A 22,577-nucleotide genomic window follows, 5' to 3' on the forward strand; every position below is an offset into this window, starting at 1 on the left:
TGTCGCTGGGAAGCCTTTGTTTCCCGAATTGGGATACTTACTTCGTGTCCAGGACGACTTTGCTCGCCACGACGCGGTATCCGCCGGATTTCCACGTGGTTCGACGAGAACGGCTTTTGGCTGCTGTGATAACTTGTTATTGTCCCTCACCTAGGCCTCAGAGATTCATCCATGATGATCGCTACGGAGAAACATCAACTTCCAGACAAATGTAACACTTCTCGTTCTCGACAGCAAGGTCTCGAGATCAAGATGACGTCCCATCAACATCACCAGACCTCCAGCTTACGCTTGAATGCTCATTAACATCGTCCGCTTCGACGGGCATCGACTCATCCAGGGCCGTGGATCGGGTCTTCTACGCACTATACCTGACATACATACTCGTCCTTCACCACTTCTTGGACAATTTTCCCTCTGGTCTCTCCGCCCGTTCCTGAAAGTCCCAAGTCCTGGGGCGCTCGTCGTGCCGCACGTAGACGTGGGCAAGTCTATTTGTTGCTCTGCAGACCTCATTCTTTATGAAGACCACTACAATCCGTATTACGCCTTGCCCCTGTCTTGCGCGTTTATTAAATTTCTCCGTTTACAAGGTCTTCCTCGCCTTCCCCGTTCATCGCCTGCGCACGGACCCCGCAGACTGGCTTGATGGTGTTGTAGGTGGTCTGCTTTGTCTTGTTCTCTATCGCCGACTGAAGACGACTTCATGTACAGGTCTGATCAGTACGGGTCGATATAATTTTTCCGAATAGCGATACCTGTCGTATTTTCACCGCATGTCTTTTCTAACTTGTTCCTAACCCCGACGCACTATTCGTATTACTCACGGTCTCCTAGCTTGCTCGCTTACAACGATATACGTGTGCATAAGAAATGCTTTTGTCAGCAGTGCGCCCCTATTGCGGCGCTGTATCCTGTCTATCGTTAGCGCCTTCGTCGTTCAGCCTTATGTGGTTGACCTTCGTTGTCGTTGTTCGGTTGGTCCCTCTTTTATTCATGTCCCCGTCGTTCTTCGCGCTTCACTGAGGCTCGTCTTGCCCTCCAATCTCATCCCCAGTTCATGTTTCAAGGCCTCCCTAGCACTCAAGTTGGTCCTCTCTTGCTCTAAACAGTGGTAAGGTGGTGAGCTCCGAGTCTGAACTATGTGAAATTTGTGATTGAAAGTAGTGAGAGCTGGTACGAACTAAGTCATTTGTAGTCTGCTAAAGGCCTTACCCTGTTATCTTTCTGTTAGTTCTTGCTCCGTAGTACACTAGGTACTTACTCTCTACCAACAGAGACTACTTGCTCCACTCTAACCGGCACTACTAACAAGTGCCACAAGTAAAACAGACGGCTCATTCTACATTGTTGGGTTTTTCCCGTCCAGGAAGACATCGGCTGTCGGTGTACTTGGGACATTCGATATTGTCTTCTATTTTGACAAATATCTCCCATCGGTCAGTGGAATGCTCTGCTAAATTAACTGTGTGTAGCTTTGCATCCATGATAAATTTATATCGATGAACCCAAGTTGAACCCTTGTTTCCGCCGCCGGACCTGGCCCTCTCCTTGCCGCTTTATACAGCCCTCCGAGCCTAACGGCAGCCCATTTCCTGGACGAAAAAGGGTAATCTTCTCGCCACAACTCCTTTCCAACCATGCCTTCTCTGCAGATACCTGCCCTCCTGCCTTCTTCACGCCTCTCCGTCTATTATTCCGCAAGCAAATTACCGCAATTTGTGCATTCATTCACAGCGGTCCGATTGCGGAGTCCGGGGTAACATGAGCAACAGGCATGCTCACGCTAGCAGGTTCGGCGGAAGGCATGGACATTAATGACTCTGCAGGGTTTTGCACCTCCGGTTGTGGACAGTGCACATCTGAAGGGTGGAAAGCTGTTCCAGAATCATGTCAGACGACCGGAACACGTACAATAAAGCTCACGGCACGTACCCAAAATGCCGTCGCCGAATAGTGATGCATACGCATTATTAAGATCGATCTTTATCTCGTTACGGTGCTGCAACGTAGTCCATTCCTCAGGTGAATAGAAGGCATGGTGTCGGGGATCCGTTGAGTCGATCGTCAAGTTGAGTTGTGAGTGTAGGAAAGCACCATGCTGCGTTTGTAAATGTTCTGGATAGGCACCGAGTTCATCGCGAATAATGTCGAGGGTTCGTATGAAAATCGGAAAGAATCGACAGAGTGGGCTACAAAATAGGTCTTTGTGCTCAACAGATCCCGGAAAACCGAAGGGATGCTGGTGAAACTTCAAAGTGTCCGCCCCACCGTGACGGTCAAATGACTCCATTGCTCGGACAGTCTTTACCCAAGCATCTGTAAGAGTAAGGCAGAAAGAACGCGGGAGGGATCCCAGTTGTCTGTTCTTTGCCATCGAAGAGTATGTTATGTTCAACTGGTCCAGGATGAAACCCAGCCAATCGGCTTCGTCTCCGCATGGCCAACAGCTCATATGGTCTATCGTGACCATACTCTGGAATCTATTCGTCGCATTGGATAGACCCTGCGCAAGTCTACCCAACACAATCCCATTTTGCCAGTGAATAAGCCACTGCACCAGGGCCTTCAGAACATAATACTCGCTTTTACTGCACCGCTGATCGAGCATGACGCCAAGTTGAACAATCATAATGTCACCCCGAGGCGGCTCGCAGAGTAGGTTTGCATAGGAATTAGAAGGAGAGTTGAGCCTAGCAGAAATGGCCGACAATATTTCATCGGATTGGGCTTCCATAAAATGATGTATGCCGTCCTTGATGGTTTCCCAGTCTGAAACATGCAGACGAGGTAATTTGGCGCCAAGAACGCTGAGGGCAAGTCTCGAGATATCTAAACGAAGAAAACGCAGGAAGTCCTTCGTTGCAGGAGCGGTGTCCTCCAATCGTAAAATATAAAAATCCGATAGCAAAAGCCCAAGGATAGGAGCCTTCTCGGCCAGGATTATGTCATGCTCTTCCAGTACAGTCACCCCTACGGGTCCGGGTGGTGGATTATGACGAGCGAGCTTGGCAAGCGCGACTGTAAAGGGGCAGTTCCATAGCACAACAGACCATTGGGTGCCAGTGATCGATAAAGAGAATCTCTGGGCAGCCTGCACGAGTAGATTGGTGAGATGGATGCGATCCTCTTCCACTTCCAGGTATCCTATCGATCCAGAGAACAGCTCGTCAATCATGGAGTAGAATGCCAAGCGGATAGATGAAATCAATTACCTCTGTCATATTCGCAAATTTCTTTAAACGATGGTGAGCTTGCAATGAACGTGGCCGCAGTTACATTACTGCGAATACTGGCCTCTGACGACAGAAGACGAAACAAGCCTTGCATTTCGTAGCTGTCCGGTGTATCTGAGAGCTGGAATGGATATGACCCAGGATCGAGACCGTATGATTCTCTGATTGCGACTAAAGCAGCTGCCGCTTCATCGAGAATGTCATCATCGTGCGTGTGGAGTAGAGTGTGAAAGAAAGCTTCATGTTCAATCTTCGACACGGGGGTACTAATAGGATTCATTAGCGCCAAGTTTCGTTTGCTACCCGAAGATGGAGGTGTGAAATACTGGGGGTTCTCATATACGGTATGTATTGGGGGTGACCCTCGAAGCGTGTTTACATAGCCGATCAAGCGAAACCAGATTATCGGAGGGTCGTTTTTGAACGAACGGTAAATGGATACGATGACATGGAGCATCGCCTGCACAAACATGGAAAGTCGTGACAGGTGTTGTGAAAGCATAGACTGAAATGGAGAACGTTCTGGATAACGGCTGCCATGAGCGACGGTCCACACTGCGTAGGCCGCAACAGCAAATGCAAATACGCAGGATAGAATGCCCGCAGCAAGCATGGGGGCAGAGGGCTTAGACAACGAGATGGAAGTTGTGAGGATATTATCGAGTAAACCAATGATGAAGAGGATAATGGGCACGGTCAATAGTTGAGGCAAAACATCGACGGTAGGGGCCAATACTCGTTTGGCCTCTGACCAGCGGACGTGAAGCTCGGCGAGTTTCTCAGAGGCCTGTGGGTGGTGAGAGCGGGTTAGCATTGCTACGTAGCCTCGAATGGTCACTGCGAGGACGGCGACGGAAACCTGTTCGGAGAAAAGGTTAGTTCTTGTTCAAAGAGCAGCGAGAGGGCCCTCACACTTGAAACCAATGCGACACACCAGTAGAAGTTTAGGCGTACTGCATCCCGTTCCGGAGTGAATGGAACGGAATGAGGTATATCTAAGTGCGAAAAGCTTGTGTTGCTTATAGCGAGGATAATATCCGTCAGGTTAGTTAATAATTCGTTTGTTTTCTCGCCAGGGTCTTGGGAGAGGCTGGTCAACGACTGAACGACGAAGGTCGTGAGAATGCTCGAGAAAAGGGCGATCTGTGTGCAGATCAGGAGAATTACGTTTACTCTGACAATATACAGATCGACGAGACTCACAAACACAAGCAGTGTGTCCAGTGCACCTCTCCATCGATCCACAGTGGGCTGAACATTGGCCATATGAGACCGTATTAACGGAGCCCAGGCGCTCGAACTCCTCGCCGATTTCGCAGGCATGGGCTGCCTAGCTGCATTATCTGAGAACACAACGCGTTGAGCGACTGTGTGTACGCAGGAGCGAAGAGGTCTAAACGAGAGGTGGGTGATAAATACAACGTACCAGTGGCGACCTGCCGGTCGCGTATCTCACGCAAAATCTCGACCATATCCTGCATACTTTGCGTTATCTCCGTGGGAGGGTAGTAGCTCTGAGGAGCACTGGTGGGAATGACCCCCGAGCCTTTAGGCTCGTTACTATCCGAAGACATTTGTGAGGATGGTCGACTCAACCTGTGAATGAGAGATAGTAGAGAGGCGAAAAAGTGATGGGGCCGTCGCGCTATTACACCCTGTACTGGAGTGTTTTATCTGATCCCTGATGTTGCCTCATGGTTGTGCCACTCGCCCGCCGGTGCTTTGTGGTCGTAAATCACTTGCAATTAGTATTTTGGCCTATTTTAGCCCCTTTCACTTGACAGGCGCTGCGGTCGGATGGTAAACAAGGACAAATACTGTGGCGTCTCCCCTCTAGCACTAAGCAGATAAAGTCTTCAGACGCGCAGCATAACTCCTCCTGAGCTCCTGCTATGAGAATGTCATAACGATGATGATCGGGATAGGCCTAATAAGACTTGACGGCCTAGGTAATATAATTACGATACCAAGTAATCCAAATGGCACGATAGATCGCGAATGAGCTCCACCCATCCCGGGCTGAGCATCGCCATTATTACAATCCACAAATCGACGTTCGTTAAATATGGCATGAGGAGATAGTAAGGTAATAGGTAACACATCGATAAATGAACGCCTTATCTGGACCTAACTTACACATGGTCGTCCTACTTCACCATTTGTACAATGTCTTTGTCGTTGACAGCAGTATACACCGATCTGATCATCTACATATAGTACTGACACTTATCGGACTTTTGGAGTAGAAAAGTGAAAAGATCGGATTGGAGCTAGCGAGGAACATTGCAGGGGTATTCTGCGAAGAGCATAGGACAGTGTTTGTGATATGCGATCGAGAATAAGAATATAAAGTTTATAGATGTAATGGAGCAGGTGGGACTACTACTGATAACATAGGAAGATATCACTCAATCAGCGATAGTAAGGACTGATAATCCATGAGCGTCCTTCTCTTTTGTGACATTGAGCAGAGAGGCGTTATCATAGCGGGCCAAGGTGGAAGGGCCTCTATGTTCATCATGCAACCGGATTGCCTGCGGCGGCCAGTACAATATCCCCACAGGCAGCCGGTATGATGTAGCGTCGGGGCCTGTGCATTACAGATTTTAATAGGGTTTTGATGACGATATGCAAGCAGAACAATCATAAATACACGTACTTAGACGCTCCCATCTTGATGACCCCGAGGGTGTATACTCCAGTGCCACGATCTCAGCAAATGTCCAGCGATCTGTGTTAGTCTCTAGATAGCACTTGACTCTGTCTTCACTAGGAGCACGGGTCCACAAGCTCAGAGATCCTCCCCAAAGCGTCGTCTCGAACTGTCGAGCATAAGATTGGCGTCCCGTCGAGGGATGAGACCACATATGGGACTCGCAGGCTCTTTTTCGAGTCCTACCTGAAGATGTCTTGGTTCCAACTAGCATGTGCGCAATGCTAGATAGAAGGATGCCGAAAATATAAGAAGTGAGAGTAACGAATTCGCTTTGATGAATCGATCCTAAGTAGACTGTGTTAAGTCAAACCATCATGCTAGAACGAGGTAGGACTCACTGCGTGCAGATAGAAACTCCAACGCTTCGACCAAATCGCGGTTCAAAAATATTCTCCTGTGAGCAGGACACGCGAGGATTGGGATAGACGAGTCCCGCTTCCGAGGAGGAACCAGAACGATAGACATCGGACCTCTCTTAGAGCAGAAGACGTCGAGGATAGGAATTGGTGAATTAGCTGAGACTCTTTCAGTATCGTTGCCTGAGCATAGACGTTGGAAGATGGTCCGAATCACCAGATGGTGCTGAAAAAGCAAAACGACCTCTTCCAGGAGATCTCGAAGGCAAGGACAGGCATTCCATCCGCCTGGCGCGAGATCGATTTCGTCATATATGTAGAAAGGGATGGAGTTATGATTCATCGAGGCTCCGGGGACGGTGCAAAGAGAGGGGGTGGTGTTCATGGCGGAAGGAAGATAACGAGAGTTGGTAGGGAGCGGCGATGGTGATGGGAGAAACGGGGCATAGGGGGGAGATCAGAGCAAGAGCCCGCCTTTTTAAAAAGAGGAGGAGCAGCCGCTTTTATAGTAGGGAGAGGCACAAATCCAACTGGGCCATCAGGGCACCATAAGAGTCAGACGGGCTGGACTCGCGCGCGCGGTGTCCGCCATAATTATTCTCCTCGAGATACAAAGCCCGACTCGACAATGAACAAAGGCAGAAGGCGGGGTGAATAACCAATCCCGATGCCGACTCGTATGGACGAGGATGGCACCGTCGATCGTGTGAATTGGAGAAATGCGGGGAAGAGGAAACGCAGCTCAAAATAACTCCGCCGCCGTAGTACAAAGAGCACGACACGGGGATAATATTTCCGCGGCGCGCCTTGGCGACGCGTTTGACCCCCCCATTTGATTTCCATCGAGGTAGTCCGCCCGGGGAGGATTGTAAGCAGGGGAGTCATAGTCGACAGACGGAAAAAAAGGGGACTGACACCAGGACGGAATCGAGACATTTCAAAGTCCGACGCGTGCCGGCGCGCCATAGAAACGACAAACAAAGCGTCCCCCCAAATTGGGTGCTTCACGGATTTTGTCCGTTCTTATCTCCAGACAAAGAGAGGTGAGATCGTGGGCATCGCTTTGGCTGCCGGCGAGATCAAATCTCGACGGCAGCGCACTTTGTCAAAAAGAATTTCCACCAAGTAGGAACGGACACCGGCATCTTCGCTATTCAAATGACCCCAGCCCAGGGTCAACCCAAGCCCTTGTGAAGATGGCACGGATAATATAAAGACCACAACTGGGACAATGAAGATTATATTTGATTTCTTCAGTAGCAATTTGAATGAGGGCGAGGACGGCAGCGGCTTCTGTGTGGCCCCAACGAGTGCGGCTGGGGATTAGCCGTAAAAGGGGTTGGAATGGGTTCAATGAATGAGCAGACAGAGGGAGCAGTAATTGAAGACAACAATAAATGGTCAACCAAGGGTAACCACAGTTTAGGGTATCAGACCTAGCGCGCACTCAGTGCGAGTAACGGCGCTCTTCAAGTCTCTGCACCTTCCTTCCTCTTCCTTCCTACCGTAGGCCAACTCGTAGACTTCAGGAGCACTCACCGGAAATCTTTGGGCGGAGCCACAGCTCGATACGATGGTGCAATGGATGAGTGTATCATGGTGAGCCGGCGAGGCTTCAGGATGGTCGTTGTGGCACCCGTGTGAAAGACCGAACGGATGATCCCGAGGCCAATCAGCGCACGGCGCCGCATGTGCGACTGATACCGTTGATGTATCCGAACAATGGCGCACTACGTTGAACATTCTAGCGTAGAATGTTTCAGATAATTCGAAGTCATTCCTGAGAGGACTGAGGAAAGGTTCCTGTGCAGTGGCTGAACCTTTGGCATGACACCATGAATCACGGAATGAGCATCATGATGGTGGTTTGAAATCGTGAACGCGAATATCGCTTACCACGAGAAGGCGAGCCGGTGACGCAGGACTGAGCGCACGAGCATCAATGTTGACCGTCATAAAAGCGCCATAGGATGCTCGCCACTTATGTCGCATACGTACATGAAGGACGTCATGGGCCACACAAAGTCTTCAAGTTCGCCTAGACATGCATGGATAAGGCGAGCTAAAGACTGTCAGCTCTTACTGATGAGATCAGGCGGTTTGCTTACCTGTAATCATGTACTCCAAGGTTGAAGGCGCGTGAACAACAATGGTGTCAGTGAACATACGCTAAAAAGGACGTCTTACTATAAATAGTCACGCGAAGTGTTCGTGTGTTTGGGATGTTCGCATCTTGCCCGGTTGACGCCGTAGCTGTTGAAATTCGCGAAGTAAGGTCGGTGGAAACGCCACAGCAGAGGATGAGTTGGACGACTCGTAAAGAGGTATGATTGTCTTCATCGATCTTTGAGTAATTGTTCGCGAGACTAGCTTGGACGGAGTCTTCGATCTTCACTTGACGGTCTGCATGTGAAGGTAGGTCAGTTCTACGTCGTTCCAATACTGGAATAATGCGAGAAGGAGAAGAGAAGAAGGGTAGGAACAACGAGAGTGTTGTATGGGTCGATGAGATAGAATTGGGTGGGGACTTCGTATGGAATGTTCATAGAATTCATAAGACCTCCGTGACTGCACAGATATGGCGACGAGTCTCACCAAGCATCCTGCCGCAACAACAACTCCGAACAGGGCGTGCGATGTTGCAGGGTTGCCTGTAATCCTAGCGCTGTGAACTCGGTCGGGGCGTTGCACCTTGGCTGGAAAGTACACGGTCAACTTGTGAACCATCCGAGTCGGCCGGAACACCCACGACTTGGGTTGGTTGCAGGTCATCAATGAAAGTCATTTCAAAAGAACCAGTGGAGAAGCTACGGTGAGAAGTGGCAACTATGTATAGAGCGAAAAGCTCGGCGAATAAGCAGTTCAGTGTAGGACGGGTCCCAGCCGGGCATCTAATACTACGAGAACTGCACTGAGTATAGACATGCAGAGTCAGACTCGAAGCCCAATCTCCTCGCAAGGATAGGATGATTCGCACATATGCAAACCGGACTTACGGCAGGAAATCTAAGAGGAGTACAGTCACTGCGGAGGTACCGTACCGATATATTGGTCAATCAATCAGCGCGTGCTCGCCGTTGCAAGCGGCGACGGCGGGCGTTGAGTGCGCTGCCCGCATAAAATCGAGGATATGGCCGGTGAACGAAAGGATTTTTCTTTGTTCGTTGACAACGAGGATGTAGATGATTACAGATGGGTCGAGAATCCATGCGAAGGGCTGAGAACGTTTGGATCTCGAGAAAACGGGATGGACCGGGTCGGGTGCAGCGGGGAGCGATTGTATTTGTATGAAGGCGGTTTGGAGCGACCTGCAACGGCCGACCACCACGTCCTTCGAGTCTGCGAAGACAGCGATGGTGAACGCAGTGGAGGACGCCATGGACGACGGCGACGGCGTCCAAGGCGAGCGGTCTCCCACGTGTCGGAGCTCGGCGCCGTGAGTATATATACGCCCGGACAAAACGGGCCTCTGCGTCTTTTGCAGTCTTTTGCTCTGCTGGCTCCCCCTCCAAGGCCTCATCGTCGTCCACGACGTCCACGAGCCCCGCGCCCTCACCAGTTCTTCGTCCTCACCGCGCCCCTCGACGTCTGCGCCCCGACTATCTTCCTCGTCTGCCTGACATCGCGAGCCACCACCGAAGCCGAATTTCCGGCTTATCCATACCGCACAAGCCGCGCCTAAGCCGTATTTCTGCCAGCTTTTCCAGCTCCTGTCGTCTGTCGACTTTTCTTCCTCCTCACCCTCTTCGACGCCGACTGCTTCACGATGAACCCAATACTGTCAAATCCCTCACAACACCAACCGTCTGCGCTCAGCATCAACCCCGCTACTCTCAGCGCAGCGTCAACCTTGGGCGGCACACATCCACGGTTACAACCAGCAACTCCTTCATCCGATGCAACACGGCGGTCTACGCCAACATCTGGTAAGCGTCGGCGGTCAGAGGGTGCGAACGACTCGGGTGACCATAGTGGTTCAACGCCAGGCGCGAAGAAGGACAGTCAAAAGAAGAAAAAGGCGAACCGCGCGTGTGTTCACTGCCAGAAGGCCCATCTTACTTGTGACGACAGTGAGTCCTTTTTTTCTGCTACTTTTTTCTCCCCTACTCTGGCTTGCTATACCTTTCTTTGTGGGCCACTTTGCGTGTGGTGAATGTTGAACGGGAGTCTCTGCGGTTCTGATCCGGACCGCGTGCCGTTCAGCCCGAAAATCCGGTGATGTTCCATCACATATCTCGTCCCTGTGTCTTTGCTCGACGTTCACCTCCGGGAGAAAAGGAGGTGGAGGGACATAGCCCACCAACTTTTCTGTGGACACTTGTGGCGTCATACCTCGCTCTCTTGTCCAAGCGCCTCCCAGTGGGCGCTTACGTTTGTCATCACGACTTTGCGTACCTTGATCAACATGTTCTGTCTCAGAGTGCATCACAATTTCTATTTAGGGTGCAAAACAAGGAGCGAGCGTAGTGGCGCCGAACATGCCGTTGACTGCAACGCAAAGCCTAACACTCGTTTCATGCTTACTGATTTTGTTGATTTTCAATCGCAGCACGACCATGTCAACGATGCATCAAACGCGGTATTGCAGATACATGTACGGAAGGTCATCGAAAACGAGCCAAGTACTTACTCGATGACGAGGAGTTGGGTGAGTCTCACCGTATCGTCTCCATCCGCACTAGCTGAATTCTGCCCTGACACCTGACTTGCTCCCAGAACGATTAAAGAAACAGAAAACCGGATCTTCAAAAACTGCAACCACGATGCACACACCAACACCAGTGCCCACGTGTAGGTTGCCCCTATACCTCCACACCTTCGCATACTTCATGAATCATTCATCGCCACAAGCCATTTAGCTTGGCGCATCCCTTATCCCCACACATCTGATCTTCTCCAATCTTCTCGTCTGACCTTCGTCCCTCCATCACATTCTCGTTCTATTACCTACAGCAGAACCCTTCCCTCCAAACGACCCTCTCTTCAACGTCCCGTACGACCCTTCCTTCCCCTTCGGCTCCGAGGCCGCCAACCTCGAATACTCCATTCTCTCCGCCATCCTCGGCAACCCCTCCCCAGGCGAATCGCACTCTACCAGCACCCCTCCGCCCACACTTCCTCCGTCAGGCTCAAATCCGTTCGCGGCCGAATACGGCTGGGGACCGAACGACAGCGGAGTGGGCAGCTCATTCCTCACGTCGCCGACGGGTCTGGGAAGCACGAGTGACATGTTCGATACGGATCCACCGATGGTAGGGATCTTGGCGCCTGAGGCGGGGAGCGGCGCGGGTGCGGGGCAGTCGGCGAGTAGTATGGGGCAGGAGTTCTTGGCGAGTCCGTATGCGTCGTCGTCTCCGAATATGTCGATGCAGAGGTCAGGATCGCCCGGATTAGGGTATCAGTCCATGGATACGGCTGGCGAAGGGTCTTCGGGTCAACAACAGCAATTAGGCGCTTCTCAGACAGGTCAGAATGCTCAAGGGCAAGTGCAGCGCTCAGAAGAACCATTACACCCATTAGCTCCAAGATGGCCACCTACGACCACGGACTCGACGTACGTCTTCTGGCCAGGTCCGCCTGGGAGGGGTAGGAACGCTGCCGCGACCGCTCTGGCCAATGCTGTCGCAGGTGGGGACGACATAGGGTTGGGACAGGTGGTACTCAGTAAGCAAAAGACAGCGCAAGAAGTATATAGCAGTGTAATAGCACCCTATGATTATACGGCGGGGTATCATTCGTTAATGAAATATCTGCCACATCGGTGAGTGACTAATTTTCGCTGCTGTGTTACACGCGTTCTGTGAGGCGTTACGCCGCTCTTGCTGTCAACGAACTGTCACACTACGCGTGCTTATGTCTGGGTTCCGATATTCACCCATTATTTACAGATTCGAGAAGAACGACATCTTGCGCATTGTCCGGGCCCTGGCGATCTTCCGACCGTCACTGATCGCTATGCAGATGCCATTAACGGAGGAGGACGAAGTCTTTGTCGAGAAGTGTTTCCAGCGCAGTATCATCGTACGTCTCTATCATCCTCTGTACAATACATCCCAGCTCGGTTGCTCATGGCGGTTTTACACTCTCAGGAGCTGGATAAATTGATCTCGTACAGCGGTACTCCGACAGTCGTGTGGCGACGGACGGGGGAGATCTGCCTCGTTGGTCCTGAGTTCTGTATGCTCACCGAATGGACGAAGGAAGAGCTTTTGGGCAAAGGGAAATACATATGGGAGGTACGTGACCAGTCCTTGTTCGACCGAATTTGATGCATTGGTTTCTTCCTGTCCTTCCCTTCACGATGCCATGCCGCGCCCAAATCGCGAAATTGCGCAATCACACGACGTATCTCTTTCGCCGCACGGCGTCCGTCCCGAGCTCAAGCGAGGTTATACCGCACAAGTTCTCGAGCATGCATGAAAATTGAGCGGTGTCGTGCCCATCCTTTGTGGCTTTGGTGTAACACTTATTTTCTACCATCGATGCTGTTTCTCGATCTATTGTCCGTGTCATACCTGGAATGTACTGACCATTTCTTCTTTCCCCGTCGCACTCTATCGGATATACAGCTCTTCGAAAACCAGTCCGTCGTTGAATACTGGGAGAACTTCGCTACCCACGCCTTCGAGAACACGACCCAATCGGTCTACTCGCATTGTATATTGCTCAAGCCTTCCGGTGCCCCGGTACCCGCGACATTCTGTTTCTCAATACGAAGGGATATATTCGATTTGCCCAGTTTAGTTATTGGTGAGTTGTCCATCTTCGTCAATCTTGTGAGTGCAGTCGTGTTGACCTTGTTGTTGGTAGGTCAATGGTTACCACTGCTTTAGCATTGTGCCATGGCTCGAGCCAGAGCGGCCATGCCTCCTTTCAGCTCCTCTTTATGTTGTACATATTCCTTCTATCCGTCTACCAGTTCCCTTGTCGCCGCCTATTATTTCCTCCTTTTTCTTTCCTCTGGTCTCGACGCCAATCTCCTTCAAGTTACAGCCGAACTATGGACCCCGGTTCCGGCTGAGAACATACACTTCTTTCATCTCTATACTTAACTCTGTTGTCCCTTTATCGCATGTGTGGCCCCTGCGCCCCATGCTATCCCTTCCTGTCCTTCCTGTCCTTTCTCGTTTTGCCTGTTTATTTCCGTGAATTCGTGAAGTTGTCGCCGTTATCATGCTCTGTCGACTTCAAGTTCTCATGCCTGCGCTGTGTTTTCTGAATCCTTCCTACATTCTACATTACTAGGCCTATCATATGTGGCTACCAAACCGAGCCGGCCTTTTGGTCGGTTTAACGGTCTTATCCATCCTATTTTTTTCTTATGATTCTGATTCTTTTGCGTCCAGCTTGCTTTCGAGCTCGAGTTGAGATCGCCATATTGGCGTGCGTATGATGGTTGATTCTGTCGTACGAGCTCTGGATGTTCCTTCAGAGGCTCCCAAGGGCCAAATTGTTTTCCTTCTTTCTCTTTCACACTTTTCACGAGAAGCTGAGCACTCTTGATGCTCGATGCTGATGTTACGGTGGTTGTTGCTGGAGGAATTTCATGTACACGTATCGTGTTTAGAGACGAGAGCAAGTGTGCCAGTGGAGGGAGGTGTAACTTGAGTCGGTGCCAGGAGTGTACTTATGGTGGCGCAGGGACGAGGGCGGTGGTGTAGGGTGTACATGTTGCTTTCAGTTACGCCATTCATGAAAATACGATCATTTATAGATACCCCTTTTCGTGGACGCAGTGCAGTACACACAATGAGGGGCAACGCTTGGTAACTTAAGTTATTTGGGATTGGGAGGCACACGATTCCACCCGAAAGATAGTTCAAGGACCCGATTGCGTCCGGTTTTTCTGTCGAAATCTGCTTGCGGGTATCCGTCTTTGAGTCGTCCAAGCGTCGACGGTCCTCCATTCCTGCCGGAATTTTGCTTTTCAGCTGCCAGTGTTTTTGAAAGTAAGTCACAGGGGGCACAAGCTTTCGCCTGCGCCCAACAACAGCGTGAAAGATTCAAATGATCACCGGCAGAGTGCCAAAAGATACGGATGAATAAACAACCATTTGATTGCCGTTGCATAAATTCAGAACATTTATCAGAGGTACTTTACCTGCTGCGGTCCTCTATATATCAGAGAGTGATTGGCATCCCGTCGACTATTCTCTTGACGTTGTGGCCCAACTTTGTTGATCATACGCCACACGGAAGGAACCGCGTCAGCCGAGCTGGCGAACAACCATCGGTTTTGAGACAATATCTTTGCCGACCTCAGTCATGTTCTTATACACGAAACCACTATTACATTCCTCGCATCCTAGACCGTAATACCTCTTCTGAAGCTGGCTTAAGATCCTAGCATTACACGAGCATAGTCGCCTGACTGGAATCCCCCCTGTCCGCCGGTCTACTTCATTCTAACGGCTTTCCTATGAATCTCTCACAGTCGCTGGTCAAGAGCTTAGAAAATGCACTTGGTCATCAATCTGCCCGTCAAGAGTTGAAATGGATGAGGGCGGCGCTGATGAATCCACCCATCGAAGAGCTCAATCGACCAGCTCGTTCGAAAATTCTGCGCCAGCAATGGGAGTCTCTTCCCGATCTAGAGACTATGGTCCAGAGACGAATAGCTGGGGAGCCTTTACAATATATACTTGGTATGTCCCTTTATCACTCGTGAACTAGTGCTAGAGATTCGCACCAATATTGCATCTCGGATGACGAACGTATATCTGTTGGTCGCGTTCACGCAAATTCGTTCACCACTTCCTCGTTTTACGACTTTGATGTAGGCACACAACCATTTGGCCCCCTCACACTCTTAACCCGCGCACCGACCCTCATCCCTCGCCCTGAGACCGAAGAATGGACCATTCGTCTCGCCTCCTTCCTCTCAAAACATCACGAACCGATATCCTCATCCAACCCTATACGTATCCTGGACCTTTGCACTGGCTCTGGTTGCATTCCTCTTCTTCTATGCCATCTCCTACCGAATGGTACTGTGCACAGCGTTGGGGTGGACGTGAGTGTGAGTGCATTGGAGCTCGCGCGGGAGAATGCGGTGATTTGTGGGAATTGGAGCCATGGCGATGACGGCTATGATGAAAGTAGAGCCGAAGGAGGGCTGGACGAGAGTGGTAGCGAAACGAAAACACCAAGACCGAACACTTTCACGACATTGCTTGCCGACATCCGGAAACACACTGAATTATCGAGCCTTCTCCGTTCTCTGACTTATCCTCCATCGCCACTTTCAAAGCCGAAATCGACATCCTCGAAGCCGTTCAAGCCATTTACGGTTCTGACCGCCAATCCACCGTACATCACACCGTCCGCGTACGAGAAGCTCGATCCCTCCGTGCGCGACTACGAAGATCGTGGAGCTCTCATCGGGACGGATGATCCCCGAGCACATACGCCAGGTTCAGGGCTTGGCTTTTATTATGATATCGCCACGCTTGTTCGGGAGGGCGGGGTCCTCGCTGGTGGCGAAGACATCGCTCTTGATGATGTGGCATCGGAAGAGGACGGTGTGAGCACTCGTGGAGGGTGTGCAGTTGTTGCGATGGAGGTAGGTGAGGATCAGGCAGGTGATGTAGTTGATATTGTTAGGGAAGGAATGCCTGGATTCGGAGAGAACGTGGAGGTGTGGAAGGATGCGTTTGGGGTCGATAGGGTCGTGGTTGCGACGAGGAGTAGTTGATCTGAGACACATCCCCATTTTTGCGAGGGGACATTTGTCTGCTTTCACAGGAGAAAAATCCGTTCGGCAGAGCGATCGGTTTGGCTGATGTCATACGGACTGAGAAATGAAAGTACATTGCCAAAAAAAACTGCTTGCGTCAAAACGCTTCCCGTCGAATCTTCATGACTATGGTACACGTATTAGACTGCCAAAAGCCCAAGAAATAGCTGCTCAAATGTTACTTCCGAGGATTCCTGATTAGTAGCCCTCCGAGCCCGAAACCGTCTCCGACTCGTCCTCCGGCGAGAACGAAGACGACCAAAGCCTCTTCTCCACCAAGAAAGTCCTGACAATCTGCCCCACCCTTTCACTGTTTCCTTCAGACGGCGTTCTAATTCTGTCCTCTAATATCCTCTCCCTGATCTCGGCCACCAATACAGTGTTATTGAAATTGAGGTATGCCGCTTCAGCAGCGGTAAGAGGCTCTTTACGCGCGGCGAGAGCGATGAAGCCTTCGGTTGTCCATTGCAAGATCTTGCGCCTGGTCCCGATAGTGACCTTCTCCACGGGCGTAGCAATGGCGGAGAAACGCTTCATGGCGAGATCATGGATTGCGGTAGAATGGAACGCCCGAGAGAACTCAAGGACGAGTGACCAACCGTACGGTGTTTCTTCGACCTGGCCAGAAGAAGGTCTGGTATAGCCAGAACAATGTTTGTTAGGCAACACAACACTACATTTGAAATGGTGACAGCTTACCCGGGGTACAAAGCCAACAATAGCGTCTCGATGGCCTGGCGTTTTATCTGGATAGGCCAGGTTCCAACGGCGCCCAGATCATGGACGAAGTTCGCACGGTACTGCATGACCCTCTCAACAAATTCGGGAGCCCAGCGAGAAACCACCGACCGATGGACACAGTAGTGGAGACCGTTGATCTAAGCAGATGGGTGTTTAGCAAAGGGATTCAATAACACCGATTGTGCACTATGATGTGCGAAAACATCCGCACGAACCTGGAAGTCCATATTGCCATCCACGAAGTAATAAACGGGATGTTTCTCGATAGGCTCACTGCTCGTAAGATTCATCGGAGTAGTTTCTGCACGACCGGGTGAAGATGTATTCGCATAGTGCGAGTGATGGTTCGCGTTCGTATGGTTCGTCGGTGAAGGGGCCTGATTTGGAGGCGGTGGTGGGTGGTTCACGAACGACGAGGCCGAACGATCAACGAGCGGAGGGACCTGACTCGGAATCTGAGGTAGACCGGTCTGTGACCCATGATTATTCAGTGGCAGACTCAGGCGCTGCAACTGTCGAACAGCTTCAATGACATCTATCGTCTGGGCCGCGAACTGGGCCGAGGGCGCCGTGTCAAGACCGGCATCCGTCTGACCGCCAGATGTGGCTGGCCCTAAATTCGACATAGTCGAGGAGAACGGCGTCCCAACTCGGGGTAACGGTGGCCAAAGAGGGTTGGTATGACCCGGAAGAGATTGATACGCCTCGGTAGGCGAATGAACGGTACTGAAGGCAGAGGGAGTGGCAGGCTGAGCGAGATCTGAAGAACTCTCTGACGGCGACTGAGTGCTGTAGGAGTGCCAGCTCATGTATTCTGGTGTTGTAATTCGAATGATGAATTCGAATGGTGGTGGAGAAGAAGGAAAAGGTCAACATATATAAGCGCCCGGCGGCGAGGTGTTTCACGCCCCTATTCTCTCACGCACTCCGTGTCGCCACACCGTGCCACCAGCTCGCAAAACTTGAAGAACTTACATTCATCCTCAGACCACGACCTTTTCATACTGAGTAGAACATGATGCAGTACTCGATGTATTAAAGAGAGACGAAGCCCTGGACCGGAGCAAAACATCCAGGGTCCGCCACTAGCAACGACGATTGCTATATTCTGCGAGGGATAGGATCAAGACCAGCAACAGAGGATCAAAGCGTATAGTAAACTAACCAAGAGAGTAACCAAAACAGAGCGAGAACGCAAGATGCGATTCAAATGCGATTGTGAGTCAACGGTTCGGAGGGGGGGATAGATGAAGAATACTAGACGGACACAGCAGAAGAGTTGTATAGTAAAACAACTAGACGAGTGGCTAAGCAGACTGCAATATAAGAGAGTAGATAATTGTGCCACGAACGAGACAAGACGAGATGCGATGCGGCGCCCCAATAGATTCAGTGGAAGGGGATAGATGAGACATAATCTGAAAAGAAATAATGCTATGTACGAGAATATGAATGATGTATACACAAAAATACGGACAGGATAGATTGGATAGGCGAGAGTAGCAGGAAACACAACAAAACATGTTGCAGCGAGATGGTAGCAAATCGTGAAGATCGCAAAACAAGCAGTACAGTACTGAGACAGCGGAGATGAGCATGATATAACATCGCGAGGACAGAGAAGCATAGTGGGGATGACACAAGACGGCCCAGACGAGGGACCCGTGCGAGATGCGAGACGAGAGATGATACGTACGATAACAAAACAAACAACAAACTGATGAAAAAAGTAACAAAACAACAATACGATGACGAACTGGTCATGCCGAGATATCTATGGACGTGCGGACAGCTTACCGCTGCGTATACGCCATCAGATGGCCGAAAACTTGGGCCAAAAGCACGCCAGCGCGTCCGTGTCAGGGCTCAGCACCGATTGATGAGCGGTTTGAGTATTGGTGGAAGAAGTGGGAGGCTGAGGCGGAGACGGATACAAGGCGGATGGTGACGGATGCGAGGAGGAATACAACAAAGATATATGAATAAATTCTAAAACCAAACATGACCGAGTCAGTGCTTCGAAGAAAGGGGCATAAACGACAGGACTTACCATACTGTCTTCACAGACAGTTATCGTCCCTCGAAGCGGTCATCTACATTTACTTCACTTCTTCCTCGCTGCACTTGCCTTACCACTCCCTTTACCCCCCGCCGCAATCGCAGCGTCAGCATCTCGCGCCTTCGCACTCTTCCTCCTCATCCGCTTCGCCCGCGGTTCCTGCACCTGCACCTCCCCAGCCCCAATCTCAGGCTCGGTGTCGCCGACCACATCCACCAACACGTCGTTCTCACTAGGCTCGTGCCCCAATTCCCGCTTCCTCTTCGTACCACGAGTAGTAGCGGCCGTGGTGGTCGTGATGACGGTGGAGGTAGCAGGAACCCTACCCCTAGCCTTGCGCCTGTCCTTCTCCTCGGAGGCAGGGGCAACAACGGAAACTTTCTGTGGAGAGTGGATGCCCTTGAGAACACCGGCCTCCTCGCGTGATTCGAGCTGAGAGTAACGTCTTGGGGGAGTTGATGGCAGGGCTTCAGGTGTGGGCCGCGGGGAAGTGGATGGTCCAGAAACAGCCTCGGGATGAGAAGCGAGAGACTTTGAGCTCGATGTCGTCGCCCTCTCCTCGATGATAGCAGCGGCTACCAAGGACAAATCGAGGGTTGACTCGGGCGCGGTCGCCCCCGATGCTGCATGTGTCGGCGATGCGGCCTGCACAGGGGCAGGGGGAGCTGGAGAGGGGGCAGTAGCTGGAGCTGGTATGCTGCCCGCGACTTTGGCGGAGTTGAGCGGGATGATTTTGATTTTGGCGAACCCATCAGGTTTCGCTCGCGAGATCACGTTATAGTTCTCCGCCGTCTGCACCACCTCGTCCACGATTACCTCGCCCTCGGTATTGTCGCCATCATTGACAGCCTTCGCCTTCGCTTTTCCCTTCCCCGCCTTACCCGTGACCACAGGCTTCGGAACCGTGGCGGTCAGACCAGGATGACCAGGCATATCGGGGCCAATGACGGTGCTGGGGGTCGAGGTGATCACGAAATCACCACTTCTCGGGAGCTTCTTCACAGTGCGGCGTACGACGGAGGCGTTGTTCGAGGCAGCGGTGTGGGTGGGAATGGGAGGGGTGACACCATCCTCAATGTGAGTGGTTGAAATGGCCGGGGCTGGTGCGGGTTGCTTGCCCCTAGCACTGCGCCGAGCAGGGGCAGGAGCAGGGACAGGAGCAGGGGGAGGAGAAGCGATACGGACGGGAGACTCAGCCCCTTGACGCGCGTCCGTGCCCGCAGACGCAACTAGCACCTCAACCTCAACGTCGACCACCTCGTCCTCGACTTCCACGGCTTCCTCCACCGGCTCTTGCGCAACCGCAGGAGCGGGCTCAGCAACATCCTTCTTCAACCTAGCGCTCCGCCGTGGGGCGACATTCTCCACCACCACCTTCTTCGCCCTCGCCCTCTTCGCCTTCTTCTCCGGTGCTACCGCCGTTTTGGTCTTCTTCTGAGCAGCCACAGCTGTAACCTTCCTCCCCTTCCCCTTGCCCCCCATCCTGGGCTGTGGGACCTGAACCTGCGCCCGTGGAGTGCTGTGCCAGGTTGCTAACTCCCTCCGCTCCATCTCTTCCTTTTCCTCCGCCGCCTTCTGCGCCTTGACCCTCTGGGCCTCCATAACAATGCCTTTCACAATGTAGCAGTCGCGGGCCAAATCGGCAGTCATCGAAAGACCGTCGAGGTAGGCCAATACGGCAGGGCTTGGGCGTGCGTGCTCGCATAGAGAGGACACGGTAGTGCGGGAGCGTGACGTGGAAGTACGCCATTCTATCAGGGCGTTCTTGAAGGACGCCCTGTATGCGTGATGGGCGGCAAGGAAGGTGGCGACATCGGCAAGCAAGGAGGGAGGCTCCGAGAGTTCGCAGGGAAGAAAAGTGACTTGGTCATTCTCTGGATAGAAGGAGTGACGGTCAGTGAGGTTTGCTGGATGGAAAGGAGAAAGGGAAGGGAGGAGGCAAGTCGCGCACGGGAAGTGGTAGATAAAGCTGAGAAATTGGAACATAATATACGCACCGACCGCATAGCTGATTCGGCGAACCGTTTCCTGTTTTTCCTCGTGATTCGGTGGCCAAAAGGCCGTGAAACTGTGGTGCGCGGGCTGGCGAAGTATGGCCACCGCGCCGAGTACAAACAAGCTATTTTCCCTCATCAGGGCATTTCCGGCATCGTCGCTTCTCCATGGTTTTGGGCGGCGGAGACGCTCGTTCTGAAGATACAGTTGCATGTAAGGGTGTGACGTGGTTGGCAGCCCGCCGATATCCGTTGGATCTGCGGGGATGGGGGACTGGAATATGGCGTATGTAGGGTGGGGACGGATGATGAAGGGTGCCGTGGGGGTGATGGTGGACGGCCCAGGAGGTGGGTGGTCATCGCTTCTGGCGATGTGTATATCGCTGCACTCGGTAGACGGTGTTTCCGGAGGAGAAATGAGTGTCGCCCTGTCACAAGAGAGGGCGTGTCGAGTCGTGATTGGGGTAGCAGACCTGTAGGCGATGTATGGTGGTGGCGAGCGCGGTGGCCCAGAGAGCATCTGTCCGAAAGGCATCATCAGAGGCTGATGTCGAGCGGAAGAGGGATGGGAGAGAGGAGAGATAGATGTGGAAGGGAAGAGGGAGATCCGGGGCTGTCAAGCGCAGAGCGTCGAGGATTATATGTGAGAGCACAACGAGCCAAAGAGGAAGTCGCAAACAGATGAGTATAAGAGGAAGGTGTGTCCGCACGTGTTCTAGGGTTTGGGGTCGTCGGAGTGTAGGACGAGGGTGGGCGAAGGAGCATATCGAAATTCGACGTACCATAATAAATGCAGACCATAATGTGCACGGCTCTCATCCGCGCTTCCCACGGGCGCTATTGGTCTGCACTATCAGTGCTTTATCGTCGCTTCATCATCTTCCCCGATGTCCGCTCTTTTGTTCCCTATAATCTGGAACAACGAAGAATTCCAAGCCCCACACTTGCGGCATCGTATCCCGCGCTTCTTCCAGCGTACTGCGCCGACCAACCCATACGTCCCCAAGGCGCAGTGTAAGCGTGTAAAGTTAAGATACTGGGGAGCATAAAGTTGCTGAGAATTACTGGAGAACGAGCATGCAAAGAGAGAGCCTGAGGTCAACGGCGAGTAAAAGCGCTCGAGACAGACACGCCAGTCGCTTGATTGCACCGTCCGAGCCAGTTCATAGAGCATCCACAGTGTTGCGTATAAGGTGCTGATAAAATCAAGCAAAAATCCCCGAAAAATCGCCGGAGGGCGAGCGCACAAAGGGAGGGCTGGACGTCGTTGAGGACGACCGCGGGGAACTTCCGATCGTGTCGGAGGTTTCTACTATATTCTCCCACGCTCACTCTCATTCCGTGAAGTGCCACTGTGGCGTACGGGGTGTGGGGGAGCGCAGCAGCCGAGCACCACTTCAACCCGGACAATCGTTGATTTTTGCCTCTGTATATCGCATAGTAGACATCTCATGTTCTTCAATGGACTATGCTCATCTTGAAATTCAAGAAGAAACTGTAAGGTGCAGAACAGATGCAGTTGAATCGAAGTTCGCTGAAACAAGGCAGAGTCGAATCAAACAAGCACACTTCCGGTCGTATAGAAATTGTATTCCGATTGTATTGATACACGCGATAACAGACAGAATAATGAAAACACTGACAGCGACAAACTAGCTATAGTATGAGCGCAAGCGATTGAGACAGCAAACTTGGAAAGCGGGCATAGTATGTGTGCTAAGACGAGATGCGAGACGGGA

The 22,577-nt window shown here is 51.7% G+C and overlaps 7 protein-coding genes across 7 annotated transcripts; 3 read left to right on the forward strand and 4 right to left on the reverse strand.

Moving 5' to 3' along the window:
* Positions 1-4,038: 4,038 nt before the first annotated feature.
* STEHIDRAFT_150164 (uncharacterized protein) lies at positions 4,039-4,859 on the reverse strand. The gene is made up of 3 exons (XM_007309753.1): positions 4,663-4,859; positions 4,171-4,579; positions 4,039-4,095 (listed from the first exon to the last, which is right to left on the reverse strand). Exons 1-3 carry the CDS (start codon positions 4,808-4,810, stop codon positions 4,071-4,073), a joined length of 582 nt encoding a protein of 193 aa, XP_007309815.1. The 5' UTR covers positions 4,811-4,859; the 3' UTR covers positions 4,039-4,070.
* Positions 4,860-5,644: 785 nt separating this feature from the next.
* Positions 5,645-6,693, reverse strand: STEHIDRAFT_115296 (uncharacterized protein; the record flags this gene model as incomplete). Its single annotated transcript, XM_007309754.1, has 3 exons — positions 5,645-5,826; positions 5,896-6,135; positions 6,291-6,693. The coding sequence occupies 3 exons, from the start codon at positions 6,691-6,693 to the stop codon at positions 5,645-5,647; spliced, it is 825 nt and encodes a 274-aa protein (XP_007309816.1).
* Positions 6,694-9,108: 2,415 nt separating this feature from the next.
* Positions 9,109-9,458, forward strand: STEHIDRAFT_125411 (uncharacterized protein). The gene is made up of 2 exons (XM_007309755.1): positions 9,109-9,219; positions 9,305-9,458. The coding sequence occupies exons 1-2, from the start codon at positions 9,137-9,139 to the stop codon at positions 9,426-9,428; spliced, it is 207 nt and encodes a 68-aa protein (XP_007309817.1). The 5' UTR covers positions 9,109-9,136; the 3' UTR covers positions 9,429-9,458.
* A 616-nt stretch (positions 9,459-10,074) lies between these two features.
* Positions 10,075-13,141, forward strand: STEHIDRAFT_134790 (uncharacterized protein; the record flags this gene model as incomplete). The annotated part of the gene is made up of 8 exons (XM_007309756.1): positions 10,075-10,378; positions 10,858-10,956; positions 11,265-11,485; positions 11,630-12,069; positions 12,197-12,329; positions 12,398-12,544; positions 12,878-13,058; positions 13,119-13,141. The coding sequence occupies 8 exons, from the start codon at positions 10,075-10,077 to the stop codon at positions 13,139-13,141; spliced, it is 1,548 nt and encodes a 515-aa protein (XP_007309818.1).
* Positions 13,142-14,608: 1,467 nt separating this feature from the next.
* Positions 14,609-16,002, forward strand: STEHIDRAFT_172163 (S-adenosyl-L-methionine-dependent methyltransferase; the record flags this gene model as incomplete). Its single annotated transcript, XM_007309757.1, has 2 exons — positions 14,609-14,953; positions 15,089-16,002. The coding sequence occupies exons 1-2, from the start codon at positions 14,728-14,730 to the stop codon at positions 16,000-16,002; spliced, it is 1,140 nt and encodes a 379-aa protein (XP_007309819.1). The 5' UTR covers positions 14,609-14,727.
* Positions 16,003-16,105: 103 nt separating this feature from the next.
* STEHIDRAFT_172164 (uncharacterized protein) lies at positions 16,106-17,648 on the reverse strand. Its single transcript, XM_007309758.1, has 3 exons — positions 17,001-17,648; positions 16,744-16,922; positions 16,106-16,678 (listed from the first exon to the last, which is right to left on the reverse strand). Exons 1-3 carry the CDS (start codon positions 17,592-17,594, stop codon positions 16,243-16,245), a joined length of 1,209 nt encoding a protein of 402 aa, XP_007309820.1. The 5' UTR covers positions 17,595-17,648; the 3' UTR covers positions 16,106-16,242.
* Positions 17,649-18,037: 389 nt separating this feature from the next.
* On the reverse strand, positions 18,038-21,373 carry STEHIDRAFT_172165 (uncharacterized protein; the record flags this gene model as incomplete). The annotated part of the gene is made up of 2 exons (XM_007309759.1): positions 18,038-18,774; positions 18,836-21,373. One exon carries the CDS (start codon positions 21,371-21,373, stop codon positions 18,890-18,892), a length of 2,484 nt encoding a protein of 827 aa, XP_007309821.1. The 3' UTR covers positions 18,038-18,774; positions 18,836-18,889.
* Positions 21,374-22,577: the final 1,204 nt, after the last annotated feature.

Source organism: Stereum hirsutum, assembly GCF_000264905.1.
Source record: "Stereum hirsutum FP-91666 SS1 unplaced genomic scaffold STEHIscaffold_18, whole genome shotgun sequence".
NCBI lineage: Eukaryota > Fungi > Basidiomycota > Agaricomycetes > Russulales > Stereaceae > Stereum > Stereum hirsutum.